This window comes from Megalops cyprinoides, chromosome 8, assembly GCF_013368585.1.
Source record: "Megalops cyprinoides isolate fMegCyp1 chromosome 8, fMegCyp1.pri, whole genome shotgun sequence".
NCBI classification, from domain to species: Eukaryota; Metazoa; Chordata; class Actinopteri; order Elopiformes; family Megalopidae; genus Megalops; species Megalops cyprinoides.
Genome location: NC_050590.1, coordinates 6,593,148 through 6,611,028, shown reverse-complemented (window position 1 = coordinate 6,611,028; position 17,881 = coordinate 6,593,148). Strand labels below are relative to the sequence as shown.

The window sequence follows — 17,881 nt, the reverse complement described above, 5'->3', positions numbered from 1 at the left end:
GCTCAGAATCAAGCGCTCAGAGTTTCCACAGTCAGAAAAGAGAGCTGGGCTGCAGCCAGAACTGGGGTCAGTTATCAGTGAAATTGCCCTGGCCACGGTGCAGCGGGCTGGAATAGGGCTGTTGCGGGGATGCCTTGCTCAGCTCTGATCACCCTGCAGGAAGACAGCTCAAAATGCCTATCACATTAACCACTGCACACTCACACACTGTCACAGGAAAAGGGCCTCACACCTTTTCCTGTGCTTTACATTTTTTGCATTAGATTTCATAACTCTGTCATTTGGCTGGTTGTCTTATACAGAGTGATTTACACAGGTTACAGTTTTACATGTTTTACATGTTATGCATTTATACAGCTGGATATTTGCTTCTGGGCTAAGTTCCTTGGCCAAGGGTCCAACAGCAGCAGGGACTCCAATGATCTCTCCTCCTTACCACTACACCACTGCTGGACGCACAGACTTCATTGTGACTTTGACAATCAGTGATGAGAGATAGAAGTTGAGGGACTGAGACTGCATTGTAGAAACCTGTTGAACCCAACAGATTAAAAGGTCAGTGCAACCTCAAACCTGTCAAAGCAACCTCAAGCGACCACTGTGTGGCAGCCAGCCACAGAAGCTAATAAGGAGTTAATGTAATGTAGTGTAACTTAATATAAAAATCACAGAACATGCAATACAGTGGCATTCCATACATACACAGCAAGCTGTCCTGCAACATGTTTTGACCTGAGATCTTTCTCAAGCAAATCCATAGCGTTGCCACAAGAAGTTTCATATGGTACCATGTGGGCTGGCAAGTGCATGTGTATGTGTATTAGTGCGATATTATGTGCAGATTGGGCATTAGTGTGGTGTAGTGGTAAGTAGCAGGATTGTAACTGGAAGGTTGTTGGTTTGATTCCCTGTTGGGTCAATGCTGTTCTAACCCAAAATACTTAACCAAGAATTGCCTCAGTAAATATCCAGCTGTATTAATGGATACTATGTAAAACTGTAACCTGTGTAAGTGTCTCTGGATAAGATTGTCTGCTAAATGTAATGTAATGCAATGTAATGTAATTGACCCTAGCAGCTAATGCCTCCTCGTGCAACACATTACCTGATCGGTTACATCCTGATAGTTTCTGACAATCAGATTAACTAGTCAGTGGCATCATATCTGTGAAATTCTGTATTGCAGGAACCTCACACATGTGCTGAGGCAGGTGTGTAGCTGGTTGCTGTAACAACCCTGCAGGTGTATGCGTTTTGTGAGTTCTGCAATTTGTGCTTTCCCATGGTGTGCGTTGTGCCGGCCGATGCCCGGTGCATGCGGCTGACCCAGCTGTTGAAACGGGACCGCATGCCAGGAGAAGTAATCAGCCTCACTTAAGCTCTTACACGCGTTCCTCGTCTCCAGATATTTTGCCATCAGATATGGGCTCGAGGACCTTGGTTACCTTTGAACTCCACAGGCCCGAGTGATTATTGTATGGGTTGCGGCATCTTTGAGCTCTCTAAATGGAGCAGTCCTAGGTGATCCGTGGCTCCAGGGACGGAAATATCAAAGTATTTGATTTCTTAGCGGAATCCTGAGCTGGAACGAGGTTTCAGGCTAGTTTTAAGTTGGAAGGGAAGGGGAAGGGGGGTTTGGGAGGGCTGCGTTGTGACCTTGGGAGCACAGATGGATTTTATGGAGAAAAGAACACGGTCAAAATCTCTATCAATCAGATTCCGGAGAAGAGGGGCTCTGTGCCTTCCAGCATGCCCCGCCCCTCATAGGCCAGCTGGGGGCACTGTGGAGGTCAAGCAGACCCAGGTGAGAGAGAGAGAGCATCCTCGTTACCTAAGGCAGTCTGGGACAGAGGGGGTGGTGTGTCTTCCTGACGGAAAGGTGAATGGAGGTGGTTTTTCACCTGTGTCTTGTTACGTCTGCAGATAGAGACGCCTGAGGTTGGACTTGAAAAAGGGTATTAACGCCGGGGGGGAGAGCGAGCAAGAAAGAGAATTATAGGGAGAAGGAGTCTATTGCTTAGATCAGACTGACCTCTGGATTGACTAGTACCTAGGATTAATATGCTCTGTCCAGGCTGTAGACTACTGCTTCCTCTGATACCCTGGTGTTAATAACTTCTACCTAGGCCACAGACTCCCTCTCCCCTTCTACCTCTCTATATCCCCTTCTCTCTCTCTCTCTCTCTCTCTCTCTCTCTCTTTCTGTCTGTCTCTCTCTTTCTCTCTCTCCCTCTCTCTATATCTTGGTGTTAATACCCTATCTGGGCTATAGACTCCCTCTCCCTCGTACCTGTCTGTAACTCCCCCCAGAAATGCCCTGGGGAAGCTGCTGACATTAGGCATCAGAGGAGCAAACAGTGTGCAGGGCTGTTGACTCAGGAGAGTCTTCATATCCCACAGGTTGGGGGGGGGGGGGGGGGGGCGCCTGATTTTGGTTGGCAGGGGGAGACTCAGAGCCTGGTAAAGTGAGCCCAGCAGCTGTGGGGGGAACATCTGGGTAGAAATGTCACATTCTTCACAGCCACTTCAACTTGGCTCCGAAGCGCAGTCATCATACCACCATCATACCGCCAACACCACCATCACTGTGCGGGCTGTGCTTCACTGGTGATGTTGAAGTGCGTATTGCACTTTCTTCTCTTTTCTCAGTTCTGTTGGAGCCCGTTGCACATGGCTCTACTGTACTCTACAAAGCTGGGGTTCAGTCGCACTTTCAGAGCAGTAGTTGAGAGTGGCATTCACGTCATGTGGGATTTATTAAAAGACAATCTGTTAGCACATAATACTTGCCCGTGGGTAACAGCCACGGTTATTAGCGAGGGGAGTGTGCTACATTCTCACACAGAAAGATTTCCGGAGGAGGGGAGACTTTGCTGTTGATAGTGCAGGTGTGTATCAAAGGGTCTGTCTGCAAACTCTTCACCTGGACAGTCACCTAATCGGTCCCTGTGCCCCTTCCTGTGCAGAGTGGTCATTCCCAGCCACCATGGCTGGTTTCCCAGGAGCTTTGGGATGCTTGATGCTCAGCCAATAGCAGTGCAGCTTTGTGTTGGCTGCCGCGCACCGGCAGCAGCCATTGGGCCAGGGTTTATTTACCTGGGCAAGGGAAGCCTTGCACGGCTCAACCCAGCTTCAGGGGCTGCCGATATTACTGGGAATATTAAATTGCTCTGCCACATTAGGGTTTGAAATGGAAACTGGATCCCCTCCACTCTCTTTCTCTCTCTCTCTTTCTCCCTCTCTCTCCCTCTCTCTCCTTCCTTTCCTTTTCCACTCTTCTTTTTCTCCTTTCAGGTTGAAATAAAGCAAAGCCGTGCCCCGATGGTATCTGGGGCAGTTTGCTCTGTCTAACGAGCGCTCAGCAAAGCGATCAAGGCCTCGGCCAGTGAGTCATTCCTGTTTATGTGTACTTAAGCCGGCGCTCGGAAAAATGATAAAAACACATATGGGACAGATTTCAAATGCGCACTGAAAAAATGAGAGCTATTCGGCTCCTCCACTCCTCCTCTGTCTTGAACTTGCACATTTTTTAACTTCAGGCTCAGTTAATGTTTTTGTTGACTTATTTGCTCATGAGGCCACATGGCACAGGAACGGGATATCCCGGTCTTTCCTCTGTAGTTTTTAAATAATCCAAACACTCATGAGAATTTTGAGAAACAAAAACTCAAAAACCAGTTGAAAATATGAACCATTCAAACAAAAAAAAAAAACCTTCACGGTATCAGCAATACACCATCACTTAGCCCAAACAACAAATGTGACATTGGTACGCATGCGATCTCTGGAATTGATTTAAGAATTGGAAGTAGCAAGAAACACTTTACTGTGCCTAATTATAAAACCATGACTTGTATGTCTATGCATTTTCAAATGTCTGTTTGAAAACAATTAGTGTTTTCAAAGACTAGATATCCAGGTCAGATATAGCTGCTTTTAACCCTCAAAGAATGATGGACTCCTAATGAATGTGTAACAGCATATATGTGTTGAAGTTGGCTGAGTGCTTAATCTGACATTTCAATGACTGCAATTCAATGATGAAGTCTTCCATGAGGACCTGGTGTGCTAAGCAGAAACTGTTAAGATGCCACATACATTGCTCCTGTACCCTTGGTATAGAAAACTCAGGGAAAGTGTTTGAGTCCACCAAGCACATATAAATCAGTCTTGTAAGGCCTGTGGACTTGGTGTATGCTTTGTGCATCTAACTAAATACTGTTTTGAGGTTCATGTTCAAATTCTTATTGCTTCTCTCCTGAAAATGTAGATTATGCTTCAAGACAGTGTTTCCTAATCCTATTTCTGGGGATCCCATGGTGTTGCTGGTTTTCACGTCAGCTCAGCTAGTTAGACTTAACTATTGGCTGCTATTTATTTTAATAAATGCATATATGTATATACGGCTGTCCCAATTAAGCATAATTAGGTGTTCAATATCTTGTGCTAGGCCTTATTGTACAGCTCAATATTCCATAACTGACAGTGGGGAACACGACTTTGAGACCCACTATATGTATTTCACATATGTATGCTAACTGGCAATTGGAAGTGAAACACGTGCATTTTTTTCATAGAAGATTCTTGAAGCTGTTTGCTTCCTGAAGGTGGGGCTGATGCATTGGAGAACTCTTCTGGACACAGGAAGGAGTCCTTGATTGATTTGGTGATGAAATGCGTGGAAAAAAATGTGGAATGTAAAAAAAAAAAAAAAAAAAAAAAAAAAAATTCTGTGAAAAATGGAGAGCTTTCATTTATTGGCATGGGAATTGAGCCATGACTTTCACTGTCTCCCTAATATACCGATTGGTCTGTTACGGAACAGTTCGCATTGACCTAGACCCTGCAGACAGTACAGTCCTTCCTTGAAAGTCTCGGCTGTCACTGTAGGAGATGAATTTTGTTGGGGAGCGGGGGGCGGGGGGTGGGGGTGGGTTGGGGGGGGGTGACTTCAGTCTGGGAGTTGTGTCAGGAAAGCCACCTGTTATCCCCTCATAGCTGCAGGCATGACTCCAGGCCCTCTGGAAGAGCAGTAAAGAAAGTCATGGGCCTGGGTTTGCTCTTGCCTCAGGAGAGTCTGTGCCTGGAAGGGGGGGGGGGGGGGGGGGGGGATAGGGGGAGCAGGGTGGGGTGTGTGTGTGTGTGTGGGGGGGGGGGGGGGGGGTGATGGTGTTGGGGATCAGGGGGCATGTTTGTGTTCCCTTTAAACCCAGTGAGCTCCACCAGGGCAGATCGCTGCGAGAGCTCCAAATATGAAAAATATTTTTCTAGAGAAATAATACACCGCTCCTGACAGACTGGGAAGGCTCTGTGTCTGATTACGTCTGATTGTTTTTAAAGCTGCTGGTTCTTACTCACTCTTTCTCTTACACTCTCCCTCTCTCTCTCTCCTGCTCTCTCTCTCTCTCTCTCTCTCTCGCTTCTTTTACACACTCAATGCCACTCTCTCCCACTCTCTCTATCCTGAGTTGAGTGGTCCTTTCCATCATGGTCACTACTGAGAGATGATTCAGTCTGTTCCTTCACATCAGTAGCGGCCAGACCACTTAACAGCCACAGCCAACAGCTGCCATTGTTGTCCTTTCAGTTGGTCAGTTCTGTTTGAAAAAGCAGTCCGACACCCTGTTGTCAATGGGGGTCAGCAATTTTGCACAAATCAGAACACCATACTTTTACTAACACCTAGAATGAGAATAAAGGGGCAAGTGGAGTGAAAAGGACACAGGGTGATGGGCCGGCGCACATGAGGAGAGAGAGGGAGTTTGAGATGAAGTCAGAAAGAAAGGGATTATCCTGGCCTCAGATGATCCTGCAAAGAGGAAAGTCCCTTATCTGTTGCATCTTTTTTTTTATTTTTGCTTAGCTCTTCCTGTTCTGGAAAGGAACTAGAAGAGCCAGATGATGTCATTAAGGCAATGTTCTTTTGTGGACAATACCTTGGCAATTGCAAAAAAAAGCTTTTTTTTTCCTCTTGAAAGACTCTCCTGATAAATGCTTCTATTGGAAACAGTGGGTTCTGCTGTCCCCATGTGTGGCCTGTGCTCATTCTGGACCGACAGAGAGAGGAGGGAATCAAGTTCAGCCACAGGAAATCTGGCCTTTGATCAGATTCTCATAGACTGCTTTTCTCTTTGATGAACTCTGCTTGTTCATGGATCGATGTGTGTTCTGCTACATCATTACCCCTATGCTTTAATCAGGGTCTCAGAGCGCTGATTAACTACATACTGGCTCGGCTCTATCAGAAATAAACACATCTGAAGGAGCCTTGGTCACCCTCCTCCCGCACATTCATCATTCAAAAACTGGCTTCCAGAGAGGATGGGGATGTGATTTTTGACTGAGCATTTCCTATTGTAAGTAACAGGCCAGTTTCAGGCAGTGATAGTGTATCATAGTGGTTAAGGAGCAGGACTCGTAACTGAAAGGTTGCTGGTTCGATTCCCCACGGGGGCACTGCTGCTATACCCTTGGGCAAGGTATTTAACCCACAATTGCCTCGGTAAATATCCAGCTATATAAATGGATAACATTGTAAAAACCTGTAATTGATGTAAGTCACTCTGCATAAGAGCGTCTGCTAAATGCTAATAATGTAGCGTTCAGCTGGCGTTTCGCTACTATGTGTGGCCAGGGCGTGGACCAACACTTCGCCTCGTGCAAAGCCAGCAGCGTGTTGTCTGGTGCTGCTAACCCACAGACTCAGACAAGCAGGCCTCTGTCAGCCAGACCCCCTGATAGGCAGCACCACTGTTTAACCTCAGCCCCCTGCTGTGGAGAAGAGTGTTTATAGTGTGGCAAGGGGTCTGGGGAGAAGCGAGCGGGGTCAGGGGGGGCGAGGTATTCCCATTGGGAGAGACCCCCATCGGAGTGTTTGTTGGTCTAAGGGGAGCTGAGGAGCCCAGTGTCCCAGCCCATGGGATTCTGGGTGAAATCCTCTCCGTCGGAGCTGTAGTAACAAGCTCCTCTTGCGCGTTCTCCCTTGTGTGCCACATGTGTTCTGGTGGACTGCTTGCAACTGACCCCTCTCCCCAGAAAGTTTAGGGTCTTACTTTGGGGTCTTTGGGGTCCACTTTAGCACTGCAACCTGCCTGCATGAGGTAGGTGATAAAGGTGATGCTGATTGCAGCATCTTAAAGACACCTTGGATGGTTCTGTGGGAAAACAAAAACCACAGAAACATATTAGTTGGGAGTATTGTTCTGCACATTTGTAATGGGCCATTGAATTGGTCTAGCGTGCACATGATATATATCTAGATAAACACTTCCCAGGGGGTTCAAGGGTTTTCAGACAGCTATTTGCTTTTTAATGGAAAACAGAAAAGGAGTTTCAAGCTTCATTGAGAGATACAGGTTAAAATGACCATTGCTGAATGAAGCACTGACAATTCGTCAAGGAACAGCTTTAAATTCCATTTCAGTACATCTGAAATAGATAAGAAACCACTTCACATTTTGAGGGACACATTCTGAGGGACTCTGCTAATGTCTACGAGCAGTCCAATTTAATAACAGCCATGACATCTCCTTTTCACCATGTCTTCAATAGTAATCGGGGGAACTGGCTTTGGTAACAGCTGTCATAGGTTTGTCAAATAAGGTTTAGATCAAACTGGCTGTCCCTTTGCCCTGCATTTGACTTTGACTTGTGGTTTTTTTGTTGTCTCCAGGCTTCTGCGACTGTTTCAACATCGACACCAAGAACCACAAGATCATCTATGGCTCCACGGATGCTCAGTTCGGGTATACCGTGCAACAGCACAAGGCCAGTGGAAAGAAGTGGTAAGACCCTCGTGTGACGTCTGTGTTGGCCGACCTGGTTCCCTCATCTGCCCCAGTCAACATTCGTAGACAGATCCTTTCGTGAGAGGACAGCAGCTCACGCCAGCGACCTCACTGTCCATAGCAATGGGCCTCTTTTTGTATGGGGGATGACAGGTTTCACTTTCTCGTACCAGTCAGATGTTGTTCCAGAGAACCTGTGAAAATGCGAAGTGATGATAATAGGATAAGCTAACTTTTCAGAGTTGAAATATTTTGTCTGGATTCACCAGTTCACATAGAGTACGCCGACGGGTGCTCTTGAGAAGCATGGACTAATGCTGACCGTGACATCAAACCTGCCAACGCTCATAGCTCCAAAGCTTCACATGAAAGCTCATCATGGCACCATACTCTCCTTTCCAACCCTGGCTGTGAATTGTGCTATCAAGTTGTCATCAGCCGGAATTTAGTGAGTTGTTGTCGCCTGCTATTTCAATTGACCACTGATTTTCGTAGTGTGAACAGGTAGCAGATGAACTCTTGAGTTTTTCTCTTTCTAAGGGAAATGAACGCTGTCTCCCAACCCTGTCAACAGCTCAGAGCCCAGAACTCAACACACCAGTGCCCTGAACGGTTTCTCAGCTGATTCCCATTTTTGTCTTGAGGAATTGTCCATTTCCTGAGCAGTCTGGGAAATTATTTATGATAATCTGTGCTCAGAACACAATTTTCTAAGATGAGCTTTGATGAGAGAGCAGAGGATTTGCCATCCGTCTTATTACCTCATTGCTGCTCCTCACTCACGCTCGCCCAGGCTCGCTGGCTCTCGTCACTGGCATCTTCAGTTTGTCTGCTGGCCCAGGCCGGGCTGGAGTTCTATCCAACTCTGATCAAACCGCCCGCTGCCGCCCCCCCCCCCCACCACTCCATGGGCATACCTCACTCACGCTCACTCACTCTCTCACTCTGTCACACACTCACTCTAACTCTCAGTCTCAAACTCACTCTACCTCTCTTGCCATAATTCATTTGCTATTGTACGCTCACTTTGATTTGCCCATCACAGTAGTTCCCAGGTGACTGGTTTGCTCATTACAGTAACAATTATGTGCTTAGTTTGTCCATTACAGTAGCTTTCAGGATCTTGGTTTCCCCATTACAGCAGCTTTGAGCTCTTGGTTTGCCCATTACCGTACCTATATTGTGCTTTGTTTATCCATTACAGTAGCTGTCATGTGCTTGCTTTGCCCATTACAGTAGTTTTGATCCCTTGGTTTGCCCACTACTATAGCTCTCAGGGGATTGTTTAGCCCATTTCAGTAGCTCTGAGCTTTTTGTTTGCCCATTTCAGTAGCTCTCAGGGTCTTGGTTTCCCCATTACAGTAGCTCTAAGCTCTTGGTTTACCCATTACAGTAGCTCTCAGGGTCTTGGGTTGCCTATTACAGTAGCTCTGAGCCTTTTGTTTGCCCATTACAGTAGCTCTGAGCTTTTTGGTTGCCAATTACAGTATCTCTGAGCTCTTGTGTTGCCCATTACAGTAGCTCTGAGCCTTTTGTTTGCCCATTACAGTAGCTCTGAGCCCTTGGTGTTCCCATTACAGAAGCTCTCAGGGGATTGGTTTGCCGTTTACGGTAAGTCTGAGCTCTTGGGTTGTCCATTACAGTAAGTCTGAGCTCTTGGGTTGCCCATTACTGTAGCTCTGAGCCCTTAGTTTGCCCATTACAGAAGCTCTCAGGGGATTGGTTTGCCCATTACAGTAGCTCTGAGCCCTTGGTTTGCCCATTACAGAAGCTCTCAGGGGATTGGTTTGCCCATTACAGTAGCTCTGAGCTCTTGGTTTTCCCATTAGAGTGTCTTTGAGGTACTTGGTTTTCTTCCCCTCCCGTGTCACCCCATTCCCCCGTGATGAATGCATTTTGTGAGCGCTGTCAATTTTCACATTCCTGAACGGTGAAGCGTGGAATTATTGCCGCATACTTCAGAATCTCCATCCAGTTTCCTCACAATGCAGACCCAGATTGTTCTAATGAGTATAAGATCAACAAATGCTTTTTTTATTTTTTTTTTTCCCCTGGACACTTTGCCACGGCCATTCAGAGGTAAACCTCCCTGTCAGTACTCCCAGAGGAGTCTGGGAATGAACTGCTGGAGTGGACAGGGAGAGTGATGCTTGGTATACAGTCTCACAAAGACAGCTTAATGAGCAGGGCCTTGATTTGTGTTCCTCATTCCAAAACTCATAGAAAAAAACTTTTTCCACTCTTTTCACAGACCTCATTTTTCGCCCCTTAAGATCAATTTGCGTGTTTATAGAGGTCCCTTTTTTTTCTTCCAAAACAGCATTATTAAAAGGACTGCTTTTTTTTCTTTTGTTTTAAAAAACAAAAACAAATGTGATTCATCTCAGTGGATGGGGTGCAATTATCTACCATTGGCTGCTGTCTGAATAGGTGTGGGTTAAGGCTTCTGGAATGTCAGAGAATGTCAGCTCTGTGTCTAATTCCCCTCCACCCCCCTCCCGCCCCCCTTTCCAGACCATGACCAGGCAGCATGCATCACACTGTGAAGCACACCTCCCGTGTACCTGCTGTCTGCCTGTCACACGACTGGAATCTTCCTTTAGTAAAAGATGGATAGGGAAGCAGGATCTGGGGGTTAGGGTTCACAGGAGAGCCACGGTTATGCAAAAGCACCTCTGTATAGTTCATCTGATGGAAGCGTAGCACGGAACCCCCCGAAGGGAGAGACATGGAAATTGTATTATATTTCTGTCCTTGGCAACAAACCCACAGTCTCCCCATTCCTGCGTTGTGTAAGAGCGTGCGCACATGTGTGTGTGTGTGTGTGTGTATGCATGACTGTGTGTGTACACATGACCATTTTGTGCTTGTGTCTGTGTGTGCATGAACATGTATGTTTGTGGGTGTGTGCATTTGTGTGTGTGCATGTGTGTGTGCATGTGTGTGTGTGTGTGTGTGTGTGCGTCATGGCTTGATGCTGTCTGAGAGCTGTGGCTACTGTTGACCTGTGAGTGCAGGAGACAGGCCTGGGGTCCAGTTTGGGCTCTGTGTGGTTCTCAGCCGGTTCTCAGACGGGGGAGTGTTGACGCTGTCAGCAGAGCAGACACACTCTGTCCCCCCAGCTCTACTGAGGAAACAGTGGTCGGCTGGTCTCGGTGGTGAGGTACCACAGAACAAAATCCAGGCTTGGCGCTCCTCATGACCTAGTTTATGTGACCGAGTGCCTGAAAGATGATTCAGAAAGTTACTCAGAGCATCTAGGATATCTATCACGAAGAGCATACTCCAGCCTGCCTGGTATAGCCACAAAGACCCGACACGCTCAGTAAATGAGTGACACATACAAGCACAGCACTCACGTGACATTACACCACAGTGTCTCTGTAATGGCACTACCCTCATACTCCTACTCTTCTCAGCTACTGCTGAAATCCGAATTGACCTTAATTCAGGCACAGAGCTCAGCACACACACTCCCAAGTCTCTAGAAATGAGGCAAAGGCACAAGAAGAGGTAGGTGTGTGAGAGTGTCGACTGTGTGTGCGGCTCATGAAATACTGACCCTGTCATGCAGTGCTGATGGAGATCAGGCCGATTCTCGCTTGGAGTCGCTCTGACAGGACTCTGACACCAGCGCTGTCCCCCCTGGCCCCCCTGATTTGTTTCGTCATTTATATAAACTGTAAATGAGTTTCAGCGGTGCAGCGAGTTTTTAATGCTGGAGAAACAGGGAGGGATTGCTGGCAACGGTAGCCGGCTGTGCTCTTCAGCGAGAGGCCAAGGAGTCCCAGGACCTGAGGGGAGTTTATGTCCTCTCTCTCCCTCTTTCTCTCTCTCTCTCTCTCTCTCTCTCTCTCTCTCACACACACACACACACACACACACACACACTCCCTCCTTTCCTTCTTCTTTCTCTTCCTCTCCTTCTTTCTCACTTCTCCCCCTGAAGCACACTTTGTCTTTTACTTGTTCTCTCTCTCTCTCTCTCTCTTTCTCTTGGTCTCTTTAATTCAGTTCAGATATGCTCTAGTGGCATAACTATGCATGAGAGGTTAAAGCAAAATTGGATGCAAAAATGACAATTACACGGCAATGACACAAATAAAGACCATGATACTTCTTTAACATGAATGATTACAATAATTACAACAATGGTGATGACAGTAGCAACAGTAATTAGAACAATTACAAAAGGGGCACGTGCTGTTTCCTTGTCAATAGAAATTGTCCACTGAGTCTTCCTCAGACTGTGACAAGCTGCTACCTATTTTAAAGCATGGGATGCTGTGTATCCTTCCTCTGGTAAAACAAATCTCTCTCTCTCTCTCTCTCTCTCTCTCTCTCTCTCTCACACACACACACACACACACATACACACACAAGCACACACACACACTCTTTTCTGTGTATCTCCTTTCTTGGAGGTGAGGAGTTGTGGAAATTAGGCCTCCGGTCTGTTCTTGGCCATGGTGGCAGTGCATCCAGCCCACTCAGTGCATATATAATCCCTGCGGAGGGCCCCTCAGCTCGTTTGTATTTTCAGAACCTCAGTGTACACACACGTGATAATGGGCGCCAGTTCATATATCACGCATCATTGTTGAACATGTGCCTCAGATGCACTCTGTCAGCCATTACGAAAGCTGGGCTTATTGAGTTATGTTCCGGCTTAAGTGTGAAAACCACATTCCCGTTGCTCCGTTCGCCCCGTCATATATCTTTCCACTCAGCTCTGGCTGTTCTGAATTGCAGGACTAGGAGAAATGGATTTGAACCTCCCTCAACTTCTATAGTACAGTGGGTGAGAGCTGAGGTGTTCTTGAGTGCCCCCTTTTGCCCTAACAGGCTGCACCACCTACCAGAATCAACCAGCCCTAATAAAAATCACTCAAACCCAGACGTTCTGTGAACTGGGGCCCAAATCAGGTGTACCCCCTGAGCATTGGGCAATCGCCTTAGCCCTCTTCCTGTTTTTGAGGTCAGGATTTTTTTTTTTTGGAAGCTGTGTGTGTGTGTGTGTGTGTACGTACATGCTGTGGTGGTCCGGGAACTTCAATGGGCTGCGTCGGTTGTGAAATGTTTTTGCCATTCGGAGTCGCAGGTAAGCAAGTGGAATGCATTCCTGCATGCTTAACAATCTGTTTACTGGCGTCTCCTGGCTGCTGTTGTCGCTGGAAAGTTTGCGTTGTTATATGATTTCCCCAGCCCCCCTTCTGTGCATTTGATCACAGCCTCGATTAAAAGGATGGCTAAAAGAATGCCACGGCTGTCCAGACTTTGGCATTTTCTGAGCTCTGTAGTCAGCTCTAATTGTGTTTGTGTTTTTGTTTCTTTTGCTCCTTCATGAAGGGGCTCAGTTAAATCCCATCTTTTAAATCCTGTTAGATTTTCGTTATAATTTTCAACAGCTGGAAGAAAAAAAAAATCTCAAAGATGCTTTAGCTCTGTGTATACAGTGGCTTCATCATAAATTTAATTACCGCATGGTTTTTAAATAATATACTGAACTGGTATTGCTAGCTTCAAGGCCATCTGCTTCTCAGGCAATTTAAGACAAATCAGATTTGCAATAACATAGTCTTTTAAAGGAATTTAACTTTGGTGAGTTTATCCTTGGGAATTTAAATTTAAATGGTTGCTGACTTCACCCACAGGAAGAGATACTTGGCTGACAAAGTGTGTGCCTGGGCCAAATATTATAGCGTAGTAGTGCTTACCCCATTAGTCACCGAGAAGCGTGTCTATAGCAGCATTCCCTGTTAGCATTTCTATAGAAAGAAATGCATTTCATAACAACACCAAGGACATGATGGGATTTAAATTCTACAAAAGCAAGAGCTGAGCTTTTTTGTAAAGGATCTCTCATGTCCCAGTGAAGGATATAAACACAGTGGAATTAACTTTGGCAATAGGACAGGGCTGTTCGAGTTTTGATTACCATTGTGGTGTGCTGTCCCTTGGAAATGACTTTAATAGTCCCGTATTAGGTTTCCAGACAATGCCCTGGGGTCCTCTGGAGCAAAAACCTTCTATCTTCTGGAGACCAAAACGCGGAGGGCATGTTTGAGCGACCGCCGCACTCGTTCTAATGCTGCGCCTGAACATTCTGCAGATCCGGAAGCAGGCGAGGATAGAGGCCTGAGAATATGAATTTTTCGGCAGGCCCCTGTCTGGGGGGGTGGCCTGGTTTTCTGGTTTTAAGAGCCCCCCATGCACGAGGCACGGCCGCCCAGGCTGTCTGCGCTGAAACAGACTGTGTTCTACATTCTGCGTGTTGTGTTTGTTCCTTTGAGCTGAGCTGCTGCGCGCTGGTTTTTCTCCCGCCGAGAGCTGACGTCCGGGCCTGAGTTCCAGAACGCCTCTCTCTCGGCAGGGCAGCTGCTATCGGCCAAATCCGATTCCGGAAGCGCAGCGGGTCGACAAGAGGTTCTGTTCCCCGGCTCCTCAGACTGACACGTGAAGGGTTCCTGTTATTCGAAACGGTACCCGGAACCACAGGGGCAAAACTAATTAATGGACGGCACGCCCAATCAACTAGAGCAACAAACACACAGGTGGTGAAATGGAGGAAAGGGAAATGACACCTTTTGCAAAGACAGTTTCCCCACAGATTATTGGATTACCGCGCTGTGGCCTGATCAAACACAGGTATGGGATTACCAGGTCCAGGGCCGGTCAAACCACAGAAACGTGTCAACGTGCAGTTTTCAGGAACCTGTGATCTTGAGCATGTCACACGCAGATCCTGTGAACAGACTGCAACACGAGAAGAGAAGAGTGCATCCCTTGAAAGCACGCGCACAAGGGCTCGTGTGGCGGGAGACATGGGTCGAGCTGCGGTCTGACAGGCGCACGCCCTCTTTCTGCCCAAATGTGAAAAGCATTACCACGTTAAAGCTCACGCCTCTGGTTTTCCCTTTCCCACAAACCCCATGCCAGCGTTCCCCAACACAGCGGCGAGGTTTTCGCCAAGGCCTCATGTTGCCACGGTTATTTCATTTAAAGCTCTAACCCCATCCGCGCTGAATTCGCATGGCCCACAGTTTGGCTTTAATGAGCTCTCTGCTGATTGATGTAGCAGCTCTTCCATAAGTTGCCTGGAACCATCGGCTGACCTTCACTGAGAGCGGACAATGATTCCCTTTCAGTTAGGTGCCAGTGGCCTGGGGTGACCTCCGCGGCCTACCACGCGGTGTCCAACAGAGCGCAGACGGCAGAAGCAATCAGGATGTTAAAAAGAGTGAAAGTATTAGCTCTGATGGAGTCAGCTGCGCTCTTAAAAATGACAGGGATGTTCAGACTAGCAACATGTGCCCGACAGACACACGCCCAACACTGGCTGTTTCCACGCGTCCAGCTCGCAGTCACACAGCCAAGTGCGGCCAGCAAAAAAAAGTTTGTAGAGCGTCACAATTAAAAGGGAATTTTCCATTCGCTAATGCTACTGATGGATACAACCCCATTCTTCTCTTCAGAAATGGCTAGCCTGCAGAGAGCTGAGTGCTAAAACTTGTACTTGGTGGTTTAGGATGAGGGCCTCTTTCATGCAGAAGCTTTTCTTACCTGTTTTATAAGCTTATCTTCTGGAATAAAGTCCTATCACTCTTAAGGTAAATTGTTTAGTAGCTACCTAGCATGATTTTGGCTTTAAGTATTAGTTTCAAAGTAATGTGAACAAACTGTAAACTAGCAGTTAGTAAGTGTTGTGTGTCTGTGAGTCTGCTGGTACCAGTTCCATTTGAGGAAATGTTCCATTTTTCAATTTCAATTCCATGTTCCAATTTTTTTGATCTAACTTCCCTTGATTTGGCAAATTTTTCATGTTCTATGTTCTGAACATTTTGTTCCTTTATTTGTCCTGAAATAGTTCTATTTTTTTTCCACTTGATAGTAAGGCCCTGTGTAAAAGGCACTGGTTGTTATTAACACATTATAAGCACTTATAACATGCTATTGAAGAATTAATAACAGAGGTTATTAAAATGTTATAACATCAATTTAGAGTGAGAGACTTGATGTTTCTTGCCAGAATCCCAGAGATTTGAACTTTTGAACATAGATGCCGATAAAAGCATTTATACATCAATTTCATGGAGGCTTGAAATGTGAAATGCAGAGGCTTTCGTGCCTGGCCTCCGCTGTTCTGTTTCTGCAATACTGTGGAGCTGATTTCTACCCATCAGTGGTACATTAGAACCCCTGAGGCCCTAGCCCTCCTTTATTTCATTACCTGCTGTTGATCAGCTGGGGCTCAATCTGCAGGGGCGTGGAGCTGGCTCATGCCGCTAATATTTCTTCCTTTATTTAGTTTGGGTTCCTCGGTGCTCCTGGTTTGGGTGCTGGCGAGGCAATAGACCATATGCTGTGACAGTGCAGTAATGTTCACACACACACGCACACGCACACGCATACGCACACACACACACACACACACGCACACATACACACACACACACACACACGCACACCCGCACACGTGCACACGCACACGCACATGCACACGCGCACACACACACACACACACATGCACACATACACACACACACACACACACGTGCACACATACACATACACACACACACGCACACACACACACACACACACACGTGCACACACATGCACACACACACACGCACACGCACACACACACACGTGCACACATACACACACACACACACACGCACACACACACACGCAGGCATGCATGAAAAGTTCATAGCTTAACTAAGTGCCATTCATGGAGAAAAAAATGCGTTCAGTCAAGGGAAGTTAGAGATAAAATACCATAATCACTTGATTATTATTTTCAAAAGACCTATGACACATAGGACAGAAAGTAATATTGCAGATACTGTTATCGTTTTACTTTTCTTGCCTTTTCTCCAGGAGCAAATGCAAGTGTAGTTTTGCATTACGCTCAGCAAAGACTTGTGTCTCAGTACTTTTTGAAAAATCATCACTTTGTGGGGACCAGTTGCCGAATAAACTCTGGCAACCCTATGCATTTCAGACATTATGACATCAACTGACAGTTTACAGATGTTTATGAGACATCTGAATTGACTCTGGTCTGTAATGTAATAAATAATTATTTTGTAATTTCCGATGTATTCCTTAAGAAAACACTCCGTCTGAAGAAATAAATAATAAATCGGTGAAAAATCTCCCCGTTAACCATAGCATTTTAAGTGACCGTGTAACTCGAGCGTGGGCACTCCTCCTCTCCTTCCTGCAGCTGCCCCAGTAGACGCATGTGGGCTGCAGACGGTTAGAATCACGGCTCCCGGAGCCTGGAGCTCATCTGTCCACGGTCATCTCCCCGTCAGGAACGCTCTCTGTTCCCCTGCTGTCCCAGAACGCTCAGGGCCCGGTGAGGACCACAGGCAGCCCAAGCAGGCATGTGTGTGGGGTCGGCTGGGTCAAAGGACACAGCCTGCCTCTGCAGGCCGTAGTCACAGCCCATAAACCCTGCACCGGCATCCTGCCACTGCATTTCTCCACTGCTGTATCTGAAAGGGCAGCTGCTCCCATGTAAAGCTCTTGTTTTTTTTTCTTTTAAAGGCATCAATTATTTTCTTTTTTTTTCCCTGTTTTGTACTGTTTCTGGTTTCCTTTCTGTATTTTTCCCAAACAGATTGGTTTTAAAAAGTGTGTATCTTCCAGGTTACTGGTAGGAGCTCCTTTTGAAACCAGTGGCCAGCACCAGACTGGGGATGTCTACAAATGCCCCCTGAGTGGCAAATTCTACGGCAACTGCACCAGGCTCAACCTAGGTACCGTCTTCCGTGAACGCAGGGCTCTCTTCCAATTTCATAAAGCCCATCTGATTTCAGCAATTTAATATTAGATGTTTGTCCATGTCTTATTAAACTACAGTTCCCATGATGCTTAGCACCAGCTTCAGAGCCACAGCGCCTTACAGCTTCCCTGGGAGGTTCACACAATATCTTAGGGATGCTGGGTATCCTGTCTAAAGTGGATGTGAAGCACTGTAGTCTACAATACCGGTAGTAGCATTGAAGCAAAATGCCATGAGCAACTGTAATGATGTTGGTATGGGCAGGCTTGAGTTATGTTCACTTGCAAACATCTTA

The 17,881-nt window shown here is 46.6% G+C and overlaps 1 protein-coding gene across 1 annotated transcript in view; it reads left to right on the top strand.

Annotated features, from left to right (window-relative positions):
• itga11b (integrin, alpha 11b) overlaps positions 1-17,881 on the top strand; it is a 50,278-nt gene that overhangs the window by 981 nt on the left and 31,416 nt on the right. Inside the window, exons 2-3 of the mRNA XM_036535116.1 lie at positions 7,673-7,784; positions 17,451-17,560. Coding sequence (XP_036391009.1) covers positions 7,673-7,784; positions 17,451-17,560 — 222 coding nt within the window. The remainder of the gene's footprint in view (positions 1-7,672; positions 7,785-17,450; positions 17,561-17,881) is intronic.